The sequence below is a fragment of the Malaclemys terrapin genome, chromosome 23, assembly GCF_027887155.1.
Source record: "Malaclemys terrapin pileata isolate rMalTer1 chromosome 23, rMalTer1.hap1, whole genome shotgun sequence".
NCBI lineage: Eukaryota > Metazoa > Chordata > Testudines > Emydidae > Malaclemys > Malaclemys terrapin.
The window spans coordinates 14,887,267-14,912,733 of NC_071527.1; the positions used below are offsets into that span (position 1 = coordinate 14,887,267).

General features: G+C 59.4%; 1 protein-coding gene across 1 annotated transcript; it reads left to right on the forward strand.

Annotated features, from left to right (window-relative positions):
• The first annotated feature begins 2,045 nt into the window (after positions 1-2,045).
• On the forward strand, positions 2,046-24,607 carry LOC128828102 (transitional endoplasmic reticulum ATPase-like). The gene is made up of 18 exons (XM_054012471.1): positions 2,046-2,136; positions 3,331-3,442; positions 5,320-5,492; positions 8,225-8,367; positions 8,612-8,742; positions 9,096-9,227; positions 9,825-9,927; positions 10,498-10,631; positions 13,387-13,522; positions 13,945-14,057; positions 14,503-14,667; positions 14,752-14,874; positions 15,118-15,330; positions 15,864-16,042; positions 16,963-17,092; positions 22,190-22,348; positions 22,635-22,786; positions 23,575-24,607. The coding sequence occupies exons 1-18, from the start codon at positions 2,117-2,119 to the stop codon at positions 23,693-23,695; spliced, it is 2,439 nt and encodes an 812-aa protein (XP_053868446.1). The 5' UTR covers positions 2,046-2,116; the 3' UTR covers positions 23,696-24,607.
• Positions 24,608-25,467: the final 860 nt, after the last annotated feature.

Sequence of the window (25,467 nt, forward strand, 5' to 3'; positions counted from 1 at the left end):
CCTAACACAAGAACGAGGGGGCACCAAATTAAATTAACAGGCAGCAGGTTTAAAACAAACAAAAGGAAGTATTTCTTCACACAATGCACAGTTAACCTGTGGAACTCCTTGCCAGAAGATGTGAAGGCCAAGACAATAACAAGGTACAAAAAGAACTAGATACATTCATGAAGGCTAGGTCGATCAATGGCTATTAGCCAGGATGGTGTCCCTAGCCTCTGTTTGCCAGAAGCTGGGAACGAGTGACAGGGAAAGGATCACTTGATGATTACGTGTTCTGTTCATTCCCCCACTGTCGGAAAACAGGATACTGGGCTAGATGGACCTTTGGTCTGACCCAGTATGACCATTCTTACATTCTAACAACCTTTTATTTACTTGAAAACGGTCATGTCCTCCCTCAGTCTTCTCTCCAGACTAAACAAACCCAATTTTTTCAATCTTCCCTCATAGGTCACGTTTCCTGCTCTCCTCTGGACGTTCTCCAATTTGTTCACATCTCTTTTGAAATGTGGCGCCCAGAACTGGACACAATACTCCAGCTGAGGCCTAATCAGCATGGAGTAGAGCAGAAGAATTTATTCTTGTCAGTGCTTAATTTGTAATGAAAGAGGTGAAGGGACTCAAGCAATTTTTTTTACATTCATAACTGATGCAGCAGGCCCAGAGGTGCCGGGGCTCTGAACTGCCAGGCCCAGAGGCTCAGCTCTAGCAAAAACCAAGCACTGCTTCTTGTGTCTTGCTTACAACACTCCTGCTAGTACATCCCAGAATGATGTTCGTTTTTTTGCAACTTGTGATCCACTGGGACTCCCAGACCCCTTTCCGCAGTACCCCTTCCTCGGCAGTCATTTCCCAATTTGTATGTGTGCAACTGATTGTTCCTTCCTAAGTGGAGTACTTCGCAATTGTCCTAGTGAACTTCATCCTATTTACTTCAGACTATTTCTCCAGTTTGACCAATCACTTTGAATTTTAATCGTATCCTCCAAAGCACTTGGAGACCCTGCATGTCCCAAACAGCCATGCACAAATGGACTCACACAAATGCATCCACCCAGCCAATCCCACATTCACACCTGGCCAGCTGCACCCTGAGCCCTGCACACAGGGACATGACCCACACATTCACCCAACTGACTGCCCCCCCCCCCCAGTCCCTTTGAACTTGGTCCTGCCCCTCCCCCCCCCCCCCCCCCCCCCCCCGGCTCAGCTGCTCTGGAGCAGAACCAGGCACCAACAGTGAGCAAAACAACCCCCAACCCTGCCCCACCACTGCCCCTTTCCCTCCCCCAAACACCCCCACACACCACACTCCTTCCACCAACCTCACCACTCCCCCGCCCCTAACCACCCCCACCATTCCCCCAAATACCCCCAACACCCCCTCCTCAACCTCACCTCTCCCCCACCCATAACCACCCTCACACTCCCCCCAAATACCCCTCAACACCCCCTCCTCAACCTCACCTCTCCCCCCAAACGTCCCCCCCACACAACACCCCCTCCAAAAACCTCACACACCACACACCTCCCCCAACCCTGCCCCACCACTGCCCCTTCCCCTCCCCCAACACACCAAACCCCTTCCACCAACCTCACCACTCCCCCGCCCCTAACCACCCCCACCACTCCCCTCCTCCCAAATACCCAACACCCCCCCCTCAACCTCATCTCCCCCCACCCCAACCACTCCCCTCCCAAATACCCCCTCAGCACCCCCTCCTCCACCTCACCTCTCCCCCCAAACGTCCCCTCCAAAAACCTCACACGCCTCCCCCAACCCCGCCCCACCACCCCCCGTTTCCCCAAGCACCCCCCCCCCTTCAGCTCTGGGATTCCCCAGGCCAAACACCCCCCACCCTCCCCGACCACAAACCCCTCCAACCCCCCCTCCTCCACCACCACCCCCAGCCTCCTTCCCCTCCCCCCACAAGTGTCACTGGTCCCCCCCCCTCCCCGGTCTCTGCCGCTCCCCGGGTGTCCGTGGGGGGCGCTGGCCGGGCGGGGCGGGGCCGGGCCGAGCTCCAGCCGGGGCGGTCCGGGGCCGGGGCCGGGCGGGCGGAGGCAGCAGCGGGCACTGCGGGACGGCCCGGGCGGGGGTAGCGCAGCCGAGATGCCGGGCCCGGGCGGGGAGTAAGTGGGGGCGCTCGAGGGGCTCCACCCCCCGGGGCGGGGGGCAACGGGGGGGGCTCCTGCAACCCCCCCCCCCAGCTGGGAGGCGGCTTAGCCGGGGGGAGGGGCGGGAAAAGTTTGGATGCGAACTTGGGGGGGGAGAGGTGCCTGCCCCCAAGAGGGGAGGCTGGGGGGGCTCTGGCGCGGGGGGGGGGACCCCGGGTTTGTTGTTGGGGGGGCGGGGGCGGCTGGGGTCTATAACGGGCGATGATCCCACGCCGCGGGGTATTTATAGGGGCGGCTCTTGGCACCGGCTGGGGTGAAACACGATCCCCCTCCCCCACGCACGCGCCCGGGACTGGCCCAGAGTCAGCCTGGCAGAGGGCAGCCCCGCCCCCAGGGGCCCCCCGGGGGGGGCAGTTTGCAATTTCCTCGGCGGCGCCTCCCCCCCCCCCGCGGTGCGGGACACAGTTGGTGGGTCCGTTCCGGGGCCCGAACCCGCGGCCCGCCTGTGCCGAGAGGCCAGGCCGGAGCTGGCAGCCGGAGCTGGTGTTTTACCCTGTGTGAGTCCGACTCCTCCCCACTCATCTGCTGCTGTGACTCCCAACTCCTGGGGGCCTGGCTGAGAACCCCCCCCCCCCCTTCCCAAGCCCCGGGGGCCTGGCTGCAGGTCCCTGCCCCAGACACCCTAAGGCCTGTCTGTAACCCCCCCCCCCCCCCACACACACACACACACCAGACAACAAGTGTGAAAAATCGGGAGGGGGGGAAAGTGGGGGGTGAGAGGCTTCTATATAAGAAAAAGCCTCAAATATCGGGACTGTCCCTATAAAATTAGGACATCTGGTCACCCTACCCCCCCCCACTCTCCTGTGCCTGTCTGTGACCCCCCCCCCCCCCAACCCCCAGGTCCAGCTACGATTGCCTCTCTGCTCCCCCTTCAAAATGCAAAGTGCTTTAGTTTTCCTTGTGTCCCCTTGGCCCCCCCAAAGTCGGGCCCCCAGACCCCGCTCAGCTCTGGGATTCCCCAGGCCAGGCACGCTAGGGAGGGTTGGGGTCTGAAGGCCCCTCTAAGATTGACATCCTCCCCCCACCTCCAAGGAGTCCCGCTCCCAGGCTCTGCATCTCCTGCTCTCCCCTGTCTGAAGGGCCCGTGGGGGGCTGGCTTTGTTCCCTTTGGGGAGGGAGACCCTCTGACCCCTCTCCCCTCAGCAGCTCCAAAGGGGAGGATTACTCCACGGCCATCCTACGCCAGAAGCGTCGGCCCAACCGGCTCCTTGTGGATGATGCCGTGAATGAGGACAACAGCATTGTCAGCCTGTCACAGGTACGGCCCCCGTGCCGCATGGGGACTCCTGCCCCAGCCTTCCGCCTGGCCCGCCAGGAACCGGAGCCCCTTCCACCGCTGTGAGGCAGGCGGCCTAGCGGGCTGAGACTGCGCAGAGGGGTCGGCTGGGGGTGGTTGGGGGACACGCACAGGCTTTGCTCTGTAGCTGAGCTGAGGCCCCTGGGAGCTCCCTGCTGCATTCCAGGACACTCACTGACCAGCAGGGATTGAACCTGGATTCCCCTGCTCCTAAAGCGCCTGCCCTCTGAGCTCTGGGAGAATCCCCTGCTGCTAGCAATACAGGGGCTAGGACTCATAGCGAGGCAGGCTGGGTTCTCGTCAGGAGAGTGTGAAGGTAACACGTGTTTACACACCTCTATGCATGTGTATACATACTCACATGTCATCTACATACATGCACACCCACCCACACACCATCTACATACACCCCCATGTGCATCATGTACCCCCCAATGCGCGCACACACATATCATATGCACACACTCATTATTCAAACACTGCACATGCATAAACCATGCACGCACACACACCTCCACATACCCCAGGCATATATACACACACCACACACCTGCATGCGTACTACCCCATCCACCCATGCATTGCATACACACACCATGCAATCTCACATAGGTACCATGCAGACATACACCACACACACAGAGCCCCAATACACCCTATGCATATGCATACACAATGAACATACACTGTGCACACATAATGCACCTACATGCTTCAAGCACACACCCCATGCAGTCTCACATATCCACCGTGCACATTGTTACTCCTGGGGGAATACTGCGTCACTGCACGTGTGCATAATTCATGTCCTCCGCAGATTTCTTTACTTCCCTGCAGAAAAATGACTTCTGATGGGAGAGCAAAGGGAAGCTACAAGAGCAGTCATGCATCCCTCCCCTGCAGCACAGGCAGGTCGGTTCAGGCACCCGGAGCAGCCAATAGAGACGTAAATCACCACTGGGGGTGTGTGAAGGGGTGAGCAGTCGTGCATGCGTGAGAGCGAGAGAGACACTCTGTCCCTCTCCCTCGCTATTGCAGCACACTCGGCATGGAGAGACAGGGCGTCAGGGAATGTCTGAGGAGGTAGGCGTGGCGCAGGCGATCCCCTCAGGCAGAGCAGAAGTAGCAGCCGGCCTGCTTAGTGAACTGTTCCCATTGTCTTTGTGAATTCCCCCTGGAGTATAAAACAGGTGTTATAAGTTTTAAGGTTCCTTTACATTGCCAGAGTGGTATAAATGACAGTCTGGCCTTATAAATGCTTATTGTGCGTTAGTGATTAGAACTGGTCTAAATTTTTGGACTGAAAACATTTCTTATCACAATGTGCTCCATGACCTGTTTGCTACTGACCTTCCTGGAGATGGTCAGCAGCCAATCCAAATTGTGAGTTTGATTCCCCAGCCCTCACTTGCTCTTCAGTTACCTATGATGTAACACTGAGCATATGGCCGCACCTATTTGTTGACTAATAACTAGAAATAAAGGGTCAAACCTAGCTACATTACTATTAGGCAAGAGGATTTGGGGATTTCCTCCAATGCTCCCCATTCCCATTCTCCATCCATTGTATTGTAGTTTAAATAAATTACCTACATAGTTGAAACCAGCCTGATTATATTGCGTTTATTTTGACAAATAAAATATGCAGAATTTTAAAATGTCGTGCGCAGAATTTTTAATTGGTTGGTGCAGCATTCCCGCAGGAGTAGCACATGTACCATGCACATACCCCTCGACACACCCTTTGCATATGGACACACCGTGCACCCCACACACTCTGCAAATGCCCCCCCTCTCCCATGCCCCGTGTGGTCCGTCACTGCCCGTCTCCGTTGCAGACCAAGATGGAGGAGCTGCACTTGTTCCGGGGTGACACGGTGCTGCTGAAGGGCAAGAAGCGCCGGGAGACGGTCTGCATCGTCCTCACCGACGACTCCTGCCACAGCGAGAAGATCCGCATGAACCGCGTCACCCGCAACAACCTCCGCGTGCGCTTGGGCGACGTGGTGAGGTGAGTGCCGGGGGGCCCCCTCCCCGCCAGCTCTGCAGCTAAGCAGGGGCTGGCCTGCTCAGGGGGCGGATGGCAGACTGCAATAGGGAAACCCCGGGGTGCTGCAGGGAGCGCCCTTCTGTGACGCTGCTCAGGGATGGGTGGCACCTCGCTACCACCTGCCCTTAGCAGGAGGAAACCATGGCTGTGCCGGCTGGGGGTCAGCTTCCCAACTCCCCCAGTCCCGGGCAACACCGTCACTCCCTTCTCAGCCTACACAGGCCCCGCTGTCCCTCTGCGGGTGAGCTGTTACTACTCAAGAAAGGGATCTTGGAGTCACCGTGGATAAATCTCTGAAAACATCCGCTCAATGTGCAGCGGCAGTCAAAAAAGCAAACAGAATGTTAGGAGCCATTATGAAAGGGATAGTAAGAGAGGAAATATCACAATGCCACTCTCTAAATCCATGGTACGCCCACACCTTGAATACTGGGTGCAGCTCTGGTTGCCCCGTCTAAAAAAAAAAAAAGAGAAAGTTACAGATGAGTGCAACAAAAATAATTAAGGGAATGGAACAGTTTCCATAAGAAAGGAGCTTTAAAAGACTGGGACTGTTCATCCTAGAAAAGAGAGAACTAAGAGGGGATGTGCTAGAGGTGTACAAAATCAGGAGTGGTGCGGAGAAAGGGAACAGGGAAGTGTTATTTATGATCTCTTCACATAACACAAGAACTAGGGGCCACCCCATGAAATTAATAGGCATCAGGTTTAAAACAGTGGCTCTCAACCTTTCCAGACTACTGTACCCCTTTCAAGGAGTCTGAGTTGTCTTGTGTATTCCCAAGTTTCATGTCACTTAAAAACTAGTTGCTTACAAAGTCAGACATAAAAATACAAAAGTGTCACAGCCACACTCTTACTGAAAAATGGCCGACTTTCTCATTTTTACCATGTAATTATAAAATAAATCAATTGGACTATAAATACTGTACTTACATTTCAGTGTACAGTACATAGAGCAGTATCAACAAGTAAATTTGTCTGTATAAAATTTTAGTTTGTACTGACTTCGCTAGTGCTTTTTATGTAGTCTGATGTAAAACTAGGCGGATATCTGGATGAGTTGACGTACCCCCTGGAAGACCCCTGCGTGCCCCCAGGGGAACGTGTACTCCCGGTTGAGAACCATTGGGTTAAAAGGAAGAAAAGGAAGTACTTCTTCACACAACGCACAGCCAACCTGTGCCGCTCGTTGCCAGGGACTGTTGTGAAGGCCTAAAGTATAACTCGGTTAAAAAAGAATTAGGTAAGTTCCTGGAGGATAGGTCCAGCCATGGCTATTAGCCAAGATGCTATGGGACACAGCCCCATGCTCTGGGTGGCCCTAAGCCTCTGATTGCGAGAAGCTGGGAGTGGACGATGGGACGGATCACTTGCCTATCGCCCTGTTCTGTTCATTCCCTCTGGGGCACCCGGCATTGGCCACTGTCGGAAGACAGGACACTGGGCTAGATGGACCATTGGTCTCATCCAGTCTGGCCTTTCTGATGTTGTTAATACACAATGACCAGCCCGAGAGAGGTGTGGCCACTTCCCCTGTCCTGAACAGAGCCTGCCGGGGGTACGTTGCCTCCTTGGCGCTGCCTTTAACTTCAAGGCTTTAAGATTGTAATTTCCAGTGTAGATGCGTCAATCCGGAATATTATCCATGCCCATGTTTTGCAGTGTCTCTGAGGGCCAGTGGGGTATTCACACACAATAGAGCCCTCACATGCCATGCTTGGATGAATCATTGTATGGGGGGGGCTCAGTAGGGGGTAGTCTCCCCAGCAGTCAGCACCAGGGGGCGCTGTGCTGCAGGGGGCAGAGGCTCAGTAGGGGGCATGTGCTGCAGGGGGCTCAGTGGGGGTTGCTGTGCTGCAGGGGGCGGGGGGCTCAGTAGGGGGCGCTGTGCTGCAGGGGGCTCAGTGGGGGTTGCTGTGCTGCAGGGGGCGGGGGGCTCAGTAGGGGGTGCTGTGCTGCAGGGGGCGGGGGCTCAGTGGGGGGCGCTGTGCTGCAGGGAGCGGGGGCTCAGTGGGGGGCGCTGTGCTGCGGGGGGCTCAGTAGGGGGTGCTGTGCTGCAGGGGGCAGGGGGCTCAGTGAGGGGTGCTGTGCTGCAGGGGGCTCAGTGGGGGGCGTTGTGCTGCGGGGGGCTCAGTAGGGGGTGCTGTGCTGCAGGGAGCGGGGGCTCAGTGGGGGGCGCTGTGCTGCGGGGGGCTCAGTAGGGGGTGCTGTGCTGCAGGGGGCAGGGGGCTCAGTAGGGGGCGCTGTGCTGCAGGGGGTGGGGGCTCAGTAGGGGGCGCTGTGCTGCAGGGGGCGGGGGGCTCAGTGGGGGCGTTGTGCTGCAGGGGGCTCAGTAAGGGGCGGTCTCCCCTGGCGGTCTGCGCTGGGCGGGAGCTGCTGTGCTGCAGGGGGCGGGGGCTGGGCGTTGTGCTGCAGGGGGCAGGGGGCTCAGTAGGGGGCGCTGTGCTGCAGGGAGCGGGGGCTCAGTGGGGGGCGCTGTGCTGCAGAGGGCTCAGTGGGGGCTCAGTAGGGGGCGCTGTGCTGCAGGGAGCGGGGGCTCAGTGGGGGGCGCTGTGCTGCAGAGGGCGGGGGCTCAGTGGGGGGCGCTGTGCTGCAGGGGGCTCAGTAGGGGGCGCTCTCCCCTGCCGGTCTGCGCTGGGCGGGAGCTGCTGTGCTGCAGGTGCCAGGCTGAGCCGGGGTCTGTCCTGCAGCATCCAGGCCTGCCCGGATGTGAAGTACGGGAAGCGGATCCACGTGCTGCCCATTGACGACACCATCGTCGGCCTGACCGGGAACCTCTTTGACGTGTACCTGAAGCCCTACTTTCTGGAGGCCTATCGGCCTGTGCACAAAGGTGAGCCGGGGTCAAGGGGAGCCCTCAGACTGACCCCGCCCCCCTTCCTGGGATGATGGTGTGGGGGGCAGCTCCCTGTGGGGGCTGGCGCGGGGCTAGCTGTCTTGTCTCTGTTAGGGGAGGCGCCCAGCCTGGAGCAGGTTGGGTGGGGCTGTCCCCCAACAGGGGGTGCTCCCGCCAGGTGTGGGTTGGACTCCCCGCCTCCCTGCAGCCAGCTCAGTAACCACGTCTCCTCCCCCACCAGGTGACATCTTCCTGGTGCGCGGCGGGATGCGGGCCGTGGAGTTCAAGGTGGTGGAAGTGGATCCGAGCCCCCACTGCATCGTGGCCCCCGACACCGTCATCCACTGCGAGGGTGAGCCCATCAAGAGAGAGGTGGGTGCGGCCGCCCCCCTGGGCCCTTCTGCGGGTGCCCCAGAGACTGCTGGATCCTGGGGGGAGGGGGAAGCAGGGCCCATGGTGCTGGATCTAGGTGCGGGGCAGGGCCCATGGTGCTGGATCTGTGGGGAGGTGGAGCAGGACCCACGGTGCTGGATCTGTGGGGAGGTGGAACAGGGCCCACGGTGCTGGATCTGTGGGGAGGTGGAACAGGGTGGGTCGGGGCTGGGTCCCAGCGGGCTGGGGGCAGCGTGACTGTCTGTGGGGATCAGAGTGGGAGGGAGTGGGTGCTGGTCCCAGTGTGGCTGCCAGGGTTTTGGCACACCGGGACCCTACCATCACCCGTGCAGGACGAGGAGGAAAGCCTGAACGACGTGGGCTATGACGACATCGGGGGCTGCCGGAAGCAGATGGCGCAGATCAAGGAGATGGTGGAGCTGCCCCTGCGCCACCCAGGGCTCTTCAAAGCCATCGGTGTCAAGGTACCGTGAGCCCAGCAGGGCGGGGCCACCTCATCCAATCCCACAGCCGGGCAGATCTCACTGCTAGGGCATCCCTGCATAAACAGCCCTCCGCTCCTCCACAGAGGCAGCTGCATCTCCGTGCTGGGCAAGGGATCCCTGTATAATCAGCCCCAGCACTCCACCCTTGGAGCTGCCCCCCCCCCCCAGAGCAATGGGGTCAGGCTCTCTGCAGACTCAGGCAGCGGCGCTGTCCCCGTCATATCCTGTCACATTTTCTACCTTTTCCTCCCAACCATGAGGGCTGGCAACACACTTCTTAGCAGAAGCTGCAATCCTGATGTCGCCCAGGACCCCATTTGCTGGGTCCCCAGACACGGGCCTCAGTCTGGCCTGGGGTGTCCCCAGAGCCATCTGGAGGGTCCCCCTCCCTCTGCACCCCAGGACAGGACCATTTCAGCCTCGATTAACACTGCAGTCACCTCCCCCCACACCCCTGCTGATGGGACACAGGGTCTGGGGGCGTCCGCCTGCACGTCACACGCCTGCCCGGGGAGACTGCGTTGGGCACTTTTCCCATTGGGCGCCTCTTGCCAACCGGGTCTGTTCCCTCCTCAGCCGCCCCGAGGCATCCTGCTGTATGGTCCCCCCGGCACCGGGAAAACGCTGGTGGCCCGAGCTGTGGCCAACGAAACAGGAGCCTTCTTCTTCCTCATCAATGGTGAGAGACGCCAAGCGGAGGGGGGGATGGGGATGGGGGCGTCCGTCCGTCCACACAAGTCTGGCCGTCCGTCCACGTGTATGTCCGTCCCCACTTGTCCGTTCATCTGTCTGTCCCCACACGTGCCTGTCCGTCTGTCTGTCCCCACGCACTCCCCTCTTGCTTATCTCTGGCATTTCTCATGCACCTCTCGCTGTGGTCTCCAGCTGCCCTCCCTCTGGGCTGCCCACCCCGCAGCACCCACCCGCCCTCCTGGTGCTCTGCCAGGAGTGGGCTGGGTGCCCTCGGTTTTTCCCTTCGCCCTGGTGCTCTCCCATGCTGGCGTGGTGATGCTGCCTGGTGCAGAGTTGGGCAGCTGGCATAGAGGCCCCATTGTGCCCTGGGGTTTTCATGGCTTCCTGACCCCTTGCTGGGGATTCCCTTCTGCCCTGAAGCATGCGAGTGGCTAGCCCCTGCCATGGCCCTGGAGGCTGGCATCACTCCCTGTATGAACAGCCCCGTGCCCCACCCCAGCTGCATCTCAGTGCCAGGCAAGGGAGCCCTTTATAAAGAGCCCCTGCCCCCTCCCAGGTCCGGAGATCATGAGCAAGCTGGCGGGCGAGTCAGAGAGCAACCTGCGCAAAGCCTTTGAGGAGGCTGAGAAGAACGCGCCGGCCATCATCTTCATCGACGAGCTGGACGCCATTGCCCCCAAGAGGGAGAAGGTGAGATGGGGCGGGGGATCCCAGTATAAACAGCCCTCGCGCCCCACCCCAGAGGCAGCTGCATCTCAGCATCAGGGAGGGATCCCAGTATAAACGGCCCTCGCGCCCCACCCCAGAGGCAGCTGCATCTCAGCATCAGGGAGGGATCCCAGTATAAACAGCCCTCGCGCCCCACCCCAGAGGCAGCTGCATCTCAGCATCAGGGAGGGATCCCAGTATAAACGGCCCTCGCGCCCCACCCCAGAGGCAGCTGCATCTCAGCATCAGGGAGGGATCCCAGTATAAACAGCCCTCGCGCCCCACCCCAGAGGCAGCTGCATCTCAGCACTGGGTGAGGGATCATATGTGAACAATCTAACCCGTCAGGGTTAAAGTTGATGGAGGAATAGTCAATGTTATTGTCACGGCTCCACAGGCCTGGTGCTCTCGCACGGCTCTGGGACAGTCCCTAGGAGGACTCCTTCAGTGCGTCAGCCCCCTTAGGGTCACACGCTCTCACTGGGGTCGGCCCCTCGTCTTCCCCACCTCCTGGGACTGAACCTCCAAGCCGTCAGCACCCTGGGGTCACGCCACGAGTTCCCCACGACGAGTCCACCTGGATTGGCCCCCCGGGGGGAGACTTGCATCTCCAGAGGGAGCGATGCATCCCCCATTTCCTGACTCTGGAGTGACTCAGCCAGTGGTGTGTAACAGCAGGGTTTATTAGGGAACACAGCTTAGAAAGTCTTTAGTTAACATGAAAATGGAAAGTTACTGCAAAGCCCATTTGGGTTGGGCCCCAGCCCAGAGCCCTCTTGACTTCTCTGTAGTCTCCATCCAGAAACTTCTGCTTCCAGCAGCCCCCATTTACCCACCTCACCTGGCCCCTCCTCCATCCTTCATCCTTGTTCCTGGGCAAACATTGTCACCTGGCTTCCTCCTTAGCCCGTTGTTCTTCCAGTGGTCCAACCTGGCTGGCTTCCTGCAGAGGGGCTGGTCATTCATGGTTATTAGTCGCTAGGTACCAAATGTCTGGGCAATTGGAGTGAACATTGTTTTCTGGGACCATCTGTGGGCGTGGGGCCAGCCGCAGACAGCCAGGCGTCAGTCACACCTGTATCTCTGGGTCTCTGCAACCTTTTCCCCGACCTAGTTATCCATATAGCTCATGGGAAAAACTAAGGCACACACAAGACTCATCCAAAATATTGTGAAAAATTCCCACTCTGTCACCGTAATATTTCAGTCGGGCTTTTGACGCAGTCCCACATGACATTTTCATACGCAAAGTAGGGAAATGTGGTCTAGATACAAACGCTATAAGGTGGGTGCACAACTGGTTCAAAGATACTCAAAGACTACTTATCAATGGTTCGCTGTCAGAGTGGGTCCAGTGGGTCCCACAGGGGTCAGTCCTGGGTCTGGTTCTAGTCAATATTTTCCTTAATTATTTGGATAACCGAGTGCAGAGTGTTCTGATCAAATCTGCGTCTGACGCCAGGCTGGGAGGGGCTGGAGGCCAGGATTGGAATTCAAAATGACCTTGACAGATTGGAGAATTGGCCGGAAATCAGCAAGATGAAATTCAGTAAAGACAAGTGCAAAGTACTTCACTCAGGAAGGAAAAATCGAATGCACAACCAGAAAACGGGGAATACCTGGCTAGGCAGTCGAAGTGCTGGAAAGGAGCTGGGGTTACAGCGGATCACAAATCGAATACGAGTCAACAGTGTGATGCGGCTGTGAAAAAGGCTGATCTCATTCTGGGGTGTATTAACAGGAGTGTCGTATATAAGACACAGGAGGTGACTGTCCCACTCTTCTCAGCACTGGGGAGGCCTCAGCTGGAGTCCCGTGTCCAGTTCTGGGTGTCGCGCTTTAGGGAAGATGTGGACACGTTGCAGAGAGGCCAGAGGAGAGCACCAAACATGATCGAAGGTTTAGCAAACCGGATCTGTGAGGAAAGGTTCAAACCTGGCCATGTTTAGCCTGAGAAAAGACGACTGAGGGGGACCTGAGAACAGTCTTCAAACATGTGAAGGGCTGTTACAAAGAGAACAGGGATCAGTTGTTCTCCGTGTCCCCGGGGGGTAGGACGAGAGGCAATGAATTTAATCTGCAGCAGGGAGATTTCGGTTGGATATTAGGCAAAACTTTCTAACTCCAAGGGGAGTTTGGCTCTGGAACAGGCGACCGAGGGCGGTTGTGGAATCCCTGTTATTGGAGGTTTGTAAGAACAGTTTGGACCAACCCCTGTCAGGGACGGGCTGGGGCTACGGGGGCTGGACCTGGTGACCTCTTGAGGCCCCTTCCTGCCCGACATCTCTAGGATTCTGTGATCATTGATAATAAAAAGGGGCCGTGTCGTGGCTGTTGGAGGCCCCAGGACACACGCACACGCGTGCGCGCACACACACACCTGGCCGGCTGGTGTTTCTCGCCGTCTTGCTCTGATGCCAGCTGCCCTGATTTCCTGCTTTGGCCGGGCAAGGGGGGTTGGGATGGGATGGAGCGAGCCCACTCCTGGCAGGGGTTCGGGCCTATGGGATTTTACAGCGCCAGATCCTCCTGCTCCATCTAGGATGTGAGGCCAGCAGCTCCCAATCGGAGTGAGAAGAGCAGGGAGTCCCCCCACCAGCCGGGCACTAGGGGGCGCTGTGCTGCTGGGCAATCCATGTGTCCATGGCTCAGCGCGGGCTGAGCAGCACAGAAGTCCCAGGGGCCCCAGTCACTGGTGCTGTGAGTCTCCCTGTTCTCAGCCCCTCCCCCGTTGCAGACACACGGCGAGGTAGAGCGCAGGATCGTGTCCCAGCTGCTGACGCTCATGGACGGCCTGAAGCAGCGCTCCCATGTCATCGTCATGGCCGCCACCAACCGGCCCAACAGTGTCGACCCCGCCCTGCGCAGGTTTGGTAGGTGCCCGGGTGTGGGGCTGCATCGGGGGCATGGGGACCTCACCCAGGACTCTCACTCTGGGGGGCAAGTAAATCCCGGACTGAATGCCCTGGCTTCCCATCTTCCCCGTGCTGCTACACTAGCTGGGGATAGAACCCAGGAGTCCTGGCTCCCAGCCCCCCTGCTCTGAACACTAGACCCCACTCCCCTCCGAGAGCTGGGGACAGAACCCAGGAGTCCTGGCTCCCAGCCCCTCCTGCTCTGACCACTAGACCCCACTCCCCTCCCAGAGCTGGGGATAGAACCCAGGAGTCCTGGCTCCCAGCTCCCCTGCTCTGATTGCTCACCCCCAGCCCCGGCTCCTGGGGCATGGTGGTTCCACACGCCGTGTATGTTTGCGAGGGGCTGGGCTGAGACCCCACCCCTCCTCCTTCCCCAGGGCGCTTTGACCGTGAGATCGACATCGGGATCCCGGACTCGGTCGGGCGGCTGGAGATCCTGCAGATCCACACCAAGAACATGAAGCTGGCCGAGGACGTGGATCTGGAACGGGTGAGGGGGTGGGGCTGGATGGGGCGGGGGCAGATGTGGGGGGGCAGGAGTCTGTATAGATGGGGGGAGGGTCATGGGTGCTTGGGTAGAGGGTGTGGCAGGGGAGCTGTGACCCCTCCCCTGTGGCTGGCTGGCCCCTCCCCATAGCTCCATCCCCAACGAGTTCCCATCCCCACAGCCCACTGCTCTGTGCCCCCATTCCCTGGCTGCCCCCTCTCTGTGCCCCCGTTCCCTGGCTGCCCCCTGTGGCCCTGTTCCCTGTGACCCCGTTCCCTGACTGCCCCCCGGGCCCTACTCCTTGACTGGCCCTGTTCCCTGGCTATGCCCCCTTCCCGCCCGTGGCCCTGTTCCCCCCCCGTGGCCCTGTCCCTGGCTATCCCCCACCCCACGGCCCCGTTCTCTGCCTCCCCCCCGTGGCCCCGTGTCAGGCGCCCTGTGGCTGCAGGTGGCCAGAGAGACGCACGGGCACGTGGGCGCGGACCTGGCGGCCCTGTGCTCCGAGGCGGCGCTCCAGGCCATCCGCAAGAAGATGAACATCATCGACCTGGAGGACGACACCATCGACGCCGACATCCTCGATGCCATGGCCGTCACCATGGACGACTTCCAGGTAACCTGGCGACCCCTCCCCTGGGCCCCGCCCCTCCTCTCCAGGCCACACCCCTCATGCTCTTCCCCTCCCCCCCCCGCACAGTGGGCTCTCAGCCAGAGCAACCCGTCGGCGCTGCGGGAGACGGTGGTGGAGGTGCCCCAGGTCTGCTGGGAAGACATCGGGGGGCTGCAGGAGGTGAAGCGAGAGCTACAGGAGCTGGTGCAGGTGAGTGGGGGGCTGCACTCGCCTTGCCCAGGCTAAGCAGGGATCCGCCCGTTTGGGGGTTGGATGGGACTCTCCCTACTCAATGCCAGCCCCAGTGCCCCAGTGCGGTGCTAGGGGGCACTGTGCTGCAGGGGACGGGGGCGGGGCTCAGCAGGGGGCACCTCCATGGTGCAGTGAAGGGAGGGGGCGGTGCCGGCTTTCTGGGCCCCCCCCATCCCTGACCCCCAGCTGTCTCCCCTCCAGTTCCCGGTGGAGTACCCGGACAAGTTCCTGAAGTTCGGCATGACGCCGTCCCGGGGCGTGCTGTTCTACGGGCCGCCCGGCTGTGGCAAGACCCTGCTGGCCAAGGCCATCGCCAACGAGTGCCAGGCCAACTTCGTCTCCATCAAGGGCCCCGAGCTGCTCACCATGTGGTTCGGGGAGTCCGAGGCCAACGTGCGCGACGTCTTTGACAAGGTGCGTGGGGCGTGGAGCGCCGGCGTGGCTGGGCCTTGGGGTTCCCCCTCCCCTCCCTGGGCCTTGGGGTCCCCCCCCACTCAGCCAGGCCTCAGGGCTCCCTGCCACCTGCCTGGCCGGGCCTTGGGGTCTCTCCGCCACCTGCCTGGCCGGGCCTCGGGGTGCTGGGGCATGGGGGGCCTCTCTACTGCTCCTACCCATGAGCGCTGGCTGCAGGATCTGTGTCGCCCCCTCACCCTGCTGTGCTCGCCAGTTGTGGGGGTGATGCCTGCACAGCCAAAGGGGTGCAGGTTTGGGGAGATTCCTGCTAATTGGGGGAGGGGAGCTGCATGGTGCCCTAGCCTGTCCCAGCAGCAGGGGAGCCCCTGTCATGGCACTGCTGTCGCCAGTGAGTACCCCCAACCCAGCCCCGGGGTTCCCCCCTCCCCAGTGCATTCTGTCCCCCTCCAGGTGTACCCCACCAGGCCCACCCCGCCCTCTCTTCCCCCTTGGGGGCTCCCCCCCACACCCCACTCTCTCCCCCTGCGCCCCAGGCTCGCCAGGCCGCCCCCTGCATCCTGTTCTTCGACGAGCTGGACTCCATTGCCAAGGCGCGGGGTGGCGGTGCGGGGGACGGCGGGGGGGCGGCCGACCGCGTCATCAACCAGATCCTCACTGAGATGGACGGCATGACCAACAAGAAAACCGTCTTCATCATCGGGGCCACCAACAGGTGAGACCCTCCCCAGGATACCCTGCTCCCCAGGCCCGGGCCGAGGGCGGCGGTGTCTCAGCCAGCGGCTGCTGGGACCAGGACAAGCCCCTCTGCACTGCCCTGCTGTGTGCTCCTGCACCGTGGGAGACCTGGCCATGGGGAGGGGGCCGAGGAGCCCCTCCCATCTATATGAGCTTGGGAGATGCACCCTGGGGGCAGGGGTGGGGCAAGGTCCCTGAGAGGAAGGGGGCAGGGTCCGTGTGGTTGGGGAGGCTTCCTTGGGGTGGACAGGGTCCCTGGGGGCAGGAGATGGGCAGGGCCCTTTGGGGTAGGGGGTGAGCAGGCTCTGCGGGGGTGGGGGAGGTTCCTGGGGCAGAGGGGTAGGACTAGCTCCGTGGGGACAGGGGAGGGTCCCTTGTGGGGGACAGGGTTCCTGGGGACAGAGGGTGAGCAGGCTCCATGGGGTGGGGGAGGGTCTCTGGGGGCAGGAGATGGGCAGGGGCCTTTGGGGCAGGGGGTAAGCAGGCTCCGTGGGGGTGGGGGAGGTTCCCTGGGGGCAGGGGAGGGCAGGGCAGGCTCCTTGGGGACAGGGGAGGGTCTCTTGCAGGGGATGGGGTCCCTGGGGACAGAGGGTGAGCAGGCTCTGTGGGCGCAGGGGGGTTGGACAAAGTCCGTGGGAGTAGAGGAGGGTCCGTTGTGGGGGACGGGGTTCCTGGGGTTTGGCTCCTTTTCTTGGCAGTCCAGTTTCCCTGGAGAAACTTTGCGCAGCCCTAGTCCCCGTGCTCCCAGGGCTGCTCTGGGGTCGAGGGATGCCAGCGGTGGGGGTGGGTGTATGTGGGAGCTGCCCCCTCTCTGGAGGCACCCCAGGATGCCCTCTGGGGTGGGTGCCGGGCAGGGGCTGAGGCTGTCTTTCCTTGTCGCCTTCCCCGCATCCCCAGGCCAGACATCATCGACCCAGCCATCCTGCGCCCCGGGCGGCTGGACCAGCTCATCTACATCCCGCTGCCTGACGACACCTCCCGCGCGGCAATCCTGAGCGCCAACCTGCGCAAGTCGCCCGTGGCCCGGGTGAGTGAGCACGCCCGCCCCGCCTGCCATCCCACCCCAGGCCTCGCTGCACCTCCTCCCGCAACCGCACGGCTCTCTGGTCTCGTACAGCCGCAGCTTTGCCAACTCTCAGCATTGGATCCTGAGACTTGTGATCGTTTGTTCCCTAAATCCCCAGCTCCCGGACTCACGGGAGTACAGGGGAACCTCAGCTTTCACGTTCGCAAAGAAATCGTTTTCTAGTTCCTGTGGCTGCAGAGAGGAGCTGGAAAATGTGAGCCCAGGAGGCAAAGGAAGAAAACCTAGCTTGCATTGTCCAGTTTTTAAATCTTGTGATTTTTAGGTTGGTCTCATAGAATCATAGAATATCAGGGTTGGAAGAGACCTCAGGAGGTTCTAGTCCAACCCCCTGCTCAAAGCAGGACCAATCCCCAACTAAATCATCCCAGCCAGGGCTTTGTCAAGCCTGACCTTAAAAACCTCTAAGGAAGGAGATTCCACCACCTCCCTAGGGAACCCATTCCAGTGCTTCACCACCTGCCTAGTGAAATTTTTTCCCCTAATATCCAACCTAAACCTCCCCCACTGCAACTTTAGACCATTTCTCCTTATTTTGTCATTTGCTACCACTGAGAACAGTCTAGATCCATCCGCTTTGGAACCCCCTTTCAGGTAGTTGAAGGCAGCTATCAAATTCCTCCCTCATTCTTCTCTTCTGCAGACTAAACGATCCCAGTTCCCTCAGCCTCTCCTCATAAGTCATGTGCTCCAGCCCCCTAATCATTTTTGTTGCCCTCCGCTGGATTCTTTCCAATTTTTCCACATCCTTCTTGTAGTGTGGGGCCCAAAACTGGACACAGTACTCCAGATGAGGCCTCACCAATGCTGAAGAGAGGGGAATGATCACGTCCCTCCATCTGCTGGCAATGCCCCTACTTATACAGCCCAAAATGCCGTTAGCCTTCTTGGCAACAAGGGCACACTGTTGACTCATATCCAGCTTCTCGTCCACTGTGACCCCTAGGTCCTTTTCTGCAGAACTGCTGCCTAGCCATTCGGTCCCTAGTCTGTAACAGTGTATGGGATTCTTCCGTCCTGAGTCCAGGACTCTGCACTTGTCCTTGTTGAACCTCATCAGATTTCTTTTGGCCCAATCCTCTAATTTGTCTAGGTTCCTCTGTATCCTGTCCCTACCCTCCAGCATATCTACCACGCCTCCCAGTTTAGTGTCATCTGCAAACTTGCTGAGAGTGCAGTCCATGCCATCCTCCAGATCATTAATGAAGATATTGAACAAAACCGGCCCCAGGACCGACCCTTGGGGCACTCCGCTTCAAACTGGCTGCCAACTAGACATGGAGACATTGATTTCTACCCATTGAGCTGATGATCTAGCCAGCTTTCTATCCACCTTATAGTCCATTCATCCAGCCCATACTTCTTTAACTTGCTGACAAGAATATTGTGGGAGACCATATCAAAAGCTTTGCTAAAGTCAAGGAATAACACGTCCACTGCTTTCCCCTCATCCACAGAGCCAGTTATCTCCTCATAGAAGGCAATTAGGTTAGTCAGGCACGATTTGCCCTTGGTGAATCCATGCTGACTGTTCCTGATCACTTTCCTCTAAGTGCTTCAAAATTGATTCCTTGAGGACCTGCTCCAGGATTTTTCCAGGGACTGAGGTGAGACTGACTGGCCTGTAGTTCCCCAGATCCTCCTTCTTCCCTTTTTAAAAGATGGGCACTACATTAGCCTTTTTCCAGTCGTCTGGGACCTCCCCCGATCGCCATGAGTTTTCAAAGATAATGGCCAATGGCTCTGCAATCTCATCCGCTAGCTCCTTTAGCACCCTCGGATGCAGCGCATCCGGCCCCATGGACTTGTGCACGTCCAGTTTTTCTAAATAGTCCTGAACCACTTCTTTCTCCACAGAGGGCTGGTCACCTTCTCCCCATACTGTGCTGCCCAGTGCAGTAGTCTGGGAGCTGACCTTGTTCGTGAAGACAGAGGCAAAAAAAGCATTGAGTACATTAGCATTTTCCACATCCTCTGTCACTAGGTTGCCTCCCCAATTCAGTAAGGGGCCCACACTTTGCCTGACCTTCTTCTTGTTGTTAACATACCTGAAGAAACACTTCTTGTTACTCTTAACATCTCTTGCTAGCTGCAACTCCAAGTGTGATTTGGCCTTCCTGATTTCACTCCTGCATGCCTGAGCAATATTTTTATACTCCTCCCTGGTCATTTGTCCAATCTGCCACTTCTTGTAAGCTTCTTTTTTGCGTTTAAGGTCAGCAAGGATTTCACTGTTAAGCCAAGCTGGTCACCTGCCAAATTTACTATTCTTTCTGCACGTCGGGATGATTTGCTCCTGTAACCTCAATAAGGATTCTTTAAAATACAGCCAGCTCTCCTGGACTCCTTTCCCCCTCATGTTATTCTCCCAGGGGATCCTGCCCATCAGTTCCCTGGGGGGGTCAAAGTCTGCTTTTCTGAAGTCCAGGGTCCGTATTCTGCTGCTCTCCTTTCTTCCTTGTGTCAGGATCCTGAACTCGACCATCTCATGGTCACTGCCTCCCAGGTTCCCATCCACTTTTGCTTCTCCTACTAATTCTTCCCTGTTTGTGAGCAGCAGGTCTAGAAGAGCTCTGCCCCTAGTTGGTTCCTCCAGCACTTGCACCAGGAAATTGTCCCCTACACTTTCCAAAAACTTCCTGGATTGTTTGTGCACCGCTGTATTGCTCTCCCAGCAGATATCGGGGTGATTGAAGTCCCCCGTGAGAACCAGGGCCTGTGATCTAGTAACTTCTGCTAGTTGCCAGAAGAAAGCCTCGTCCACCTCATCCCCCTGGTCTGGTGGTCTGTAGCAGACTCCCACCACGACATCCCCCTTGTTGCTCACACTTCTAAACTTAATCCAGAGACTCTCAGGTTTTTCTGCAGTTTCATACCGTAGCTCTGAGCAGTCATACTCCTCTCTTACATACAGTGCAACTCCCCCACCTTTTCTGCCCTGCCTGTCCTTCCGGAACAGTTTATATCCGTCCATGATAGTACTCCAGTCATGTGAGTTATCCCACCAAGTCTCTGTTATTCCAATCGCATCATAGTTCCTTGACTGTGCCAGGACTTCCAGTTCTCCCTGCTTGTTTCCCAGGCTTCTTGCATTTGTGTATAGGCACTTAAGATAACTCGCTGATTGTCCTGCTTTCTCAGTCTGAGACAGAAGTCCTGCCCTCTTGCACTCTCCTGCTAGTGCTTCCTCCTGGTATCCCACTTCCCCACTTCCCTCAGGGCTTTGGTCTCCTTCCCCCGGTGAACCTAGTTTAAAGCCCTCCTCACTAGGTTAACCAGCCTGCTGGCGAAGATGCTCTTCCCTCTCTTAGGTGGAGCCCGTCTCTGCCTAGCACTCCTCCTTCTTGGAATACCATCCCATGGTCGAAGAATCCAAAGCCTTCTCTCCGACACCACCTGCGTAGCCAATCGTTGACTTCCACGACTCAACGGTCTCTACCCGGTCTCTACCCGGCTTGACAAAGCCCTGACTGGGATGATTTAGCTGGGGATTGGTCCTGCTTGGAGCAGGGGGTTGGACTAGAACCTCCTGAGGTCCCTTCCAACCCTGATATTCTATGATTCTATGATTCTACCGGAGCCTTTTCCTTCCTCATGATTTTTTCCCCAGGCCAGATGTGTGGGGTTTCTACGCTTGGGGGTCAGCAACACTGGAACGGCTTCCTAAACCCACCCTGTGGGGAAATTGGCACACTCTGTGTGTGCCCATGGGAAGAATGTGTATGTGGGGGGTGTATGTATGTGTCCACCCCAAGGCAGATCCCATCTGGATGTCCCCCCACCTGACCCCAAGACAGGTTTTGTGTGTGCGCGCACCCGTCCCCACCCCAAAGCAGCTCGTGTGTGTGTGTGTGTGTGTGTGTGTCTGGCCCAAGGCAACTCCCATGTGTGTCCCTGGGCACACAGAAGTGGAACTGCTCACCCACAAATACATCCCCCCAGAGGCTACAGGCGAAATCCTGCTCAGAGTTAGGCTGGTGTCAGTCCAGTCTAAACGTGTTAGGGCTGGTGAGGTGGCTCCAGATTCCCATGTTACTGGGAGCAGCGTCTGGCCCTTCCAGTCCTAGCCAGGGATATCATTTGCTGGGGGGCAAGGCCCCCCCACCCCCATGGACAATTTCTAAGAACATGAAAAAAAAACTTTCATTTGTATCTAAAGGGTTCCATGGGATTTTTTTTTTCCAGCAGACATTCGAAAACTGAAGGATTTCAGTCAAAAACAAAATATTTGCATTCTGAAGGCTGCCGTGGTGCTTCATGGGAGTTGTAGTTCAGGAGCCTCATGAAACCTTTTGCCTCTCTAGGCTGGGCTCCCTGGTCAGACTACATCTCCTATGATGCACCATGGTCTCCCTTCTTGGCAAGAGGAAGTGGTGTATCATAGGAGATAGGGTGACTAGATGGCCCGATTTTATAGGGACAGTCCCGATTTTGGGGTCTTTTTCTTATATAGGTTCCAATTACCCCCACCCCCATCCCGATTTTTCACATTTACTGTCTGGTCACCCTAATAGGAGATGTCATCTGGCCAGGAAGTCTGGTCTATAGAATGGGGACGTGAGACTACTGAACTACATTCCCCATGATGCACCATGGTTTCCACCCTTGGTGAGAGTGGTGGTGCATCATAGGAGGCCATGGGCATGGTGCATCATGGGAGATGTCTGCCTGGTCCATAGAGGAGAATGGGGACATGATGCAACCCAACTACAACTCTCATGAGACAAGGGGGTGACATTTCAGAATCAAAATATTTCTGTTTTGTTTTTTTTTTATGAAGAACCCAAATTTTCTGTGGAAAATGGACGCTCTTGATGGGAAAAATGATTTTGTCCAAAATCTGATTGTCAGAAAAGGGTTTAGACGGAAGGTTTTGATCGGCCTCGTGCTCATCCCAGGAATGACTGCCTTGCCCACCCTTATTCCCCCTCCAGCCCCTGACTGGCTGTGTCTCTCCCACCCCCTGGAATGTGCCCCCCCCCCCGTGGGCTCTGTGTCTCCCTCCCAGCCCCTGAGTATGTCTCTCCTCCCTCCCGCCAGGATGTGGACCTGAACTACCTGGCCAAGATCACCCACGGGTTCTCGGGCGCTGACCTCACTGAGATCTGCCAGCGCGCCTGCAAGCTTGCCATCCGCGAGGCCATCGAGATGGAGATCAAGATGGAGCGGGAACGCCAGAGCCACCCGGATGCCGTCATGGTATGGGGGGACCCCACGCGGCAAGGGGGCAAACCCCTCCCTGCGGCAAGGCGCTGGGGAGCTTGAACCCCCAGCTCCCTGACAGTGAGCTGCACGGCCTGAGCTACCCCCTCGCTGGGAGGGTCCCCGGAGCCTTGGCTCTTGCCCCCTGGGGCGCCCCCATCAGGCCAGTGAGAGGGAAGCAGGCCAATCACATGGCCTTTGTTTGCTGTGGGAGGCCCAGCCCTGGGTTGGCTGATCAGGGCCAGGCCGGGCATGACCATGTTGTCCCCACCCCCCTGGGCAGGACGACGACTACGACCCAGTGCCCGAGATCCGGCGGGATCACTTCGAAGAGGCTATGCGCTTCGCCCGCCGCTCCGTCAGCGACAACGACATCCGCAAATACGAGATGTTCGCCCAGACGCTGCAGCAGAGCCGCGGCTTCGGCAACTTCAGGTAGGGGGCAGATCCCCCGGCGTCCTTCTCGGCCCAAGGATCCCCCCAGCCCTTCCCTCACCCCCCTGGGATCTCCCCCCAGCCCTGCCCTCAGCCCTATGATCTACCTGCCTGCCCTAACCCCCCTGGGATCCCCTCACCCTCCTGGGATCTCCCCCCAGCCCTGCCCCCCGGCCCCCTGGGATTCCCCCAGCCCTGCCCCTGGCCCCCTGGGATCCCCCCCAGCCCTGCCCTCACCCCCCTGGGATCCCCTCACCCTCCTGGGATCTCCCCCAGCCCTGCCCCCGGCCCCCTGGGATCCCCCCCAGCCCTGCCCTCAGCCCTATGATCTACCTGCCTGCCCTTACACCCCTGGGATCCCCTCACCCTCCTGGGATCTCCCCCCAGCCCTGCCCCTGGCCCCCTGGGATCCTCTCACCCTCCTGGGATCTCCCCCCAGCCCTGCTCTCACCCCCCTGGGATCCCTCCAGCCCTGCCCTCATCTCGAATCTGCCCCGCCTCCAGCCTGACTCCCACCCTCCCCAGGACCACCCCAGCTTCAGTCTCAGCCCTTTGGCCTAGTTGTCACCCTCAGTCTCTGGATCCTCTGCCCGGTCTCCCCCTGCCCCGCTGGGTCCCCCCCCCCCCCGGTGTCACGCTCAACCCTGGGAAGAACGGCCTGCCCGTGGCCAGCACAAGGGGACCCCAGGGCGGCTGGCTGCACCAGATGACACTTCCACCTGCCTGTGACAAGGGCGGGGTTCCCTTCCCCCACATCGCAATGAGCCAGCCCTGCTCTCTCCCCACAGGTTCCCAGCTGGGAAGCAGAGCGGGGACGGAGGGGCCGACGGCGCAGGTGGCTCCCGGGAGGGCGACGACGGCCGGGGCAGCCTCTTCCAGGAGGAGGGGGACGACGACCTCTACAACTGATGGGCGGGATCACTGGCCCCACCCCCTGCCCCAAAGCATCAGCTCCGCCCCTTGTGCCAGACAGACCCGCCCCTCGCACCAGGGCATCTTGTACCGAAGCCTCAGGTCTGCCCCTTGCACCAGAAAGCTCTGCCTTCCCAGCCAGACAGGTCCGCCCCCTGCATCGAAGAGCTCCGCCTTTGCAACCGGAAAGCCCCGTCCCCCTCCGCCCCCCAGAGAGCTCCTCCCAAGCAGGCAGCCCTGCTCCCGGGCCAGCTGCGATTTCCCGCATGCCCCACTTGCTCTGGCTTGTGTTCTTTTGTGTGGTAACAAACCCAGGTGTCCCAGCCCCCGCCCCCAGATCACGGGACCCCGGCGTCCTGTGGACTCCCCTGACTGTGGAGAAAGACCCCCACCTCTGTGTCCCTCACAACAGCCTCCCACTCGGGATTCCAGCTCCGCCCAGCCAAGTGGCTCCTCCTCCCGGCAGCCGCCCCCAGGCCTGGACGGATCCTGCGGGCTATGCCACTGAGTGCGCTAGCCCCCGGGGAGAGACGCCCCCCAGCCAGGTTGGTGCTGTCTTAGCGCCAGCTTTGTTGTTCTGCCTTTCGGCTCAGTGGCCCAGGAGTGGGGGGAGGGAAGAGCATCACGCCCCCTGAGCCCCACCCTAACACCGGGGGGGGGAGAGCAAGAGAATCTGGACCCTCGGTTGCCCTGGCATCTGGGCACCATCCTGTCTCTGATGGCAGCCAGACCCCACCCAGCACCTTGCCCCCCTTCCCCCAGAGCTGGCCGACAAACGCAAGGGCCAAAGGGCCCTAGTTTGGGGTGAGAGGATGTGGGATGTCCCAGATCCCCCCTGCAGGAGCCAGCTGCATGCGTGTGCCCATCGGGGTCTGTAAAGGCTGGACACTAGTAAAGATCTGGATTGTGGGGGCTGTGTCAGCTGGGGGCTCTGCCTGAGTCAGGCGCCGTGACGGAGTTGGTCCCACACGCAGGAAAAGGGCAGAGGCAAGGAACAGGACCTGGGGCCTTTCCCCTCCAGGGGCACCGGCTCTGATCCAGCCCCAGGGCAGGGGACTGGCTGGCTCAGAGGGGTGGGACATGGGGCCTTTCCCCTCCGGGGGCACTGGCTCTGATCCAGCCCCAGGGCAGGGGACTGGCTGGCTCAGTGGGGTGGGACATGGGACCTTTCCCCTCCAGGGGGCGCCAGCTCTGATCCAGCCCCAGGGCAGGGGACTGGCTGGCTCAGAGGGGTGGGACATGGGGCCTTTCCCCTCCAGGGGCGCCGGCTCTGATCCAGCCCCAGGGCAGGGGACTGGCTGGCTCAGAGGGGTGGGACATGGGGCCTTTCCCCTCCGGGGGCACTGGCTCTGATCCAGCCCCAGGGCAGGGGACTGGCTGGCTCAGTGGGGTGGGACATGGGACCTTTCCCCTCCAGGGGGCGCCAGCTCTGATCCAGCCCCAGGGCAGGGGACTGGCTGGCTCAGAGGGGTGGGACATGGGGCCTTTCCCCTCCAGGGGCGCCGGCTCTGATCCAGCCCCAGGGCAGGGGACTGGCTGGCTCAGAGGGGTGGGACATGGGGCCTTTCCCCTCCGGGGGCACCGGCTCTGATCCAGCCCCAGGGCAGGGGACTGGCTGGCTCAGAGGGGTGGGACATGGGGCCTTTCCCCTCCAGGGGCGCCGGCTCTGATCCAGCCCCAGGGCAGGGGACTGGCTGGCTCAGAGGGGTGGGACATGGGGCCTTTCCCCTCCGGGGGCACTGGCTCTGATCCAGCCCCAGGGCAGGGGA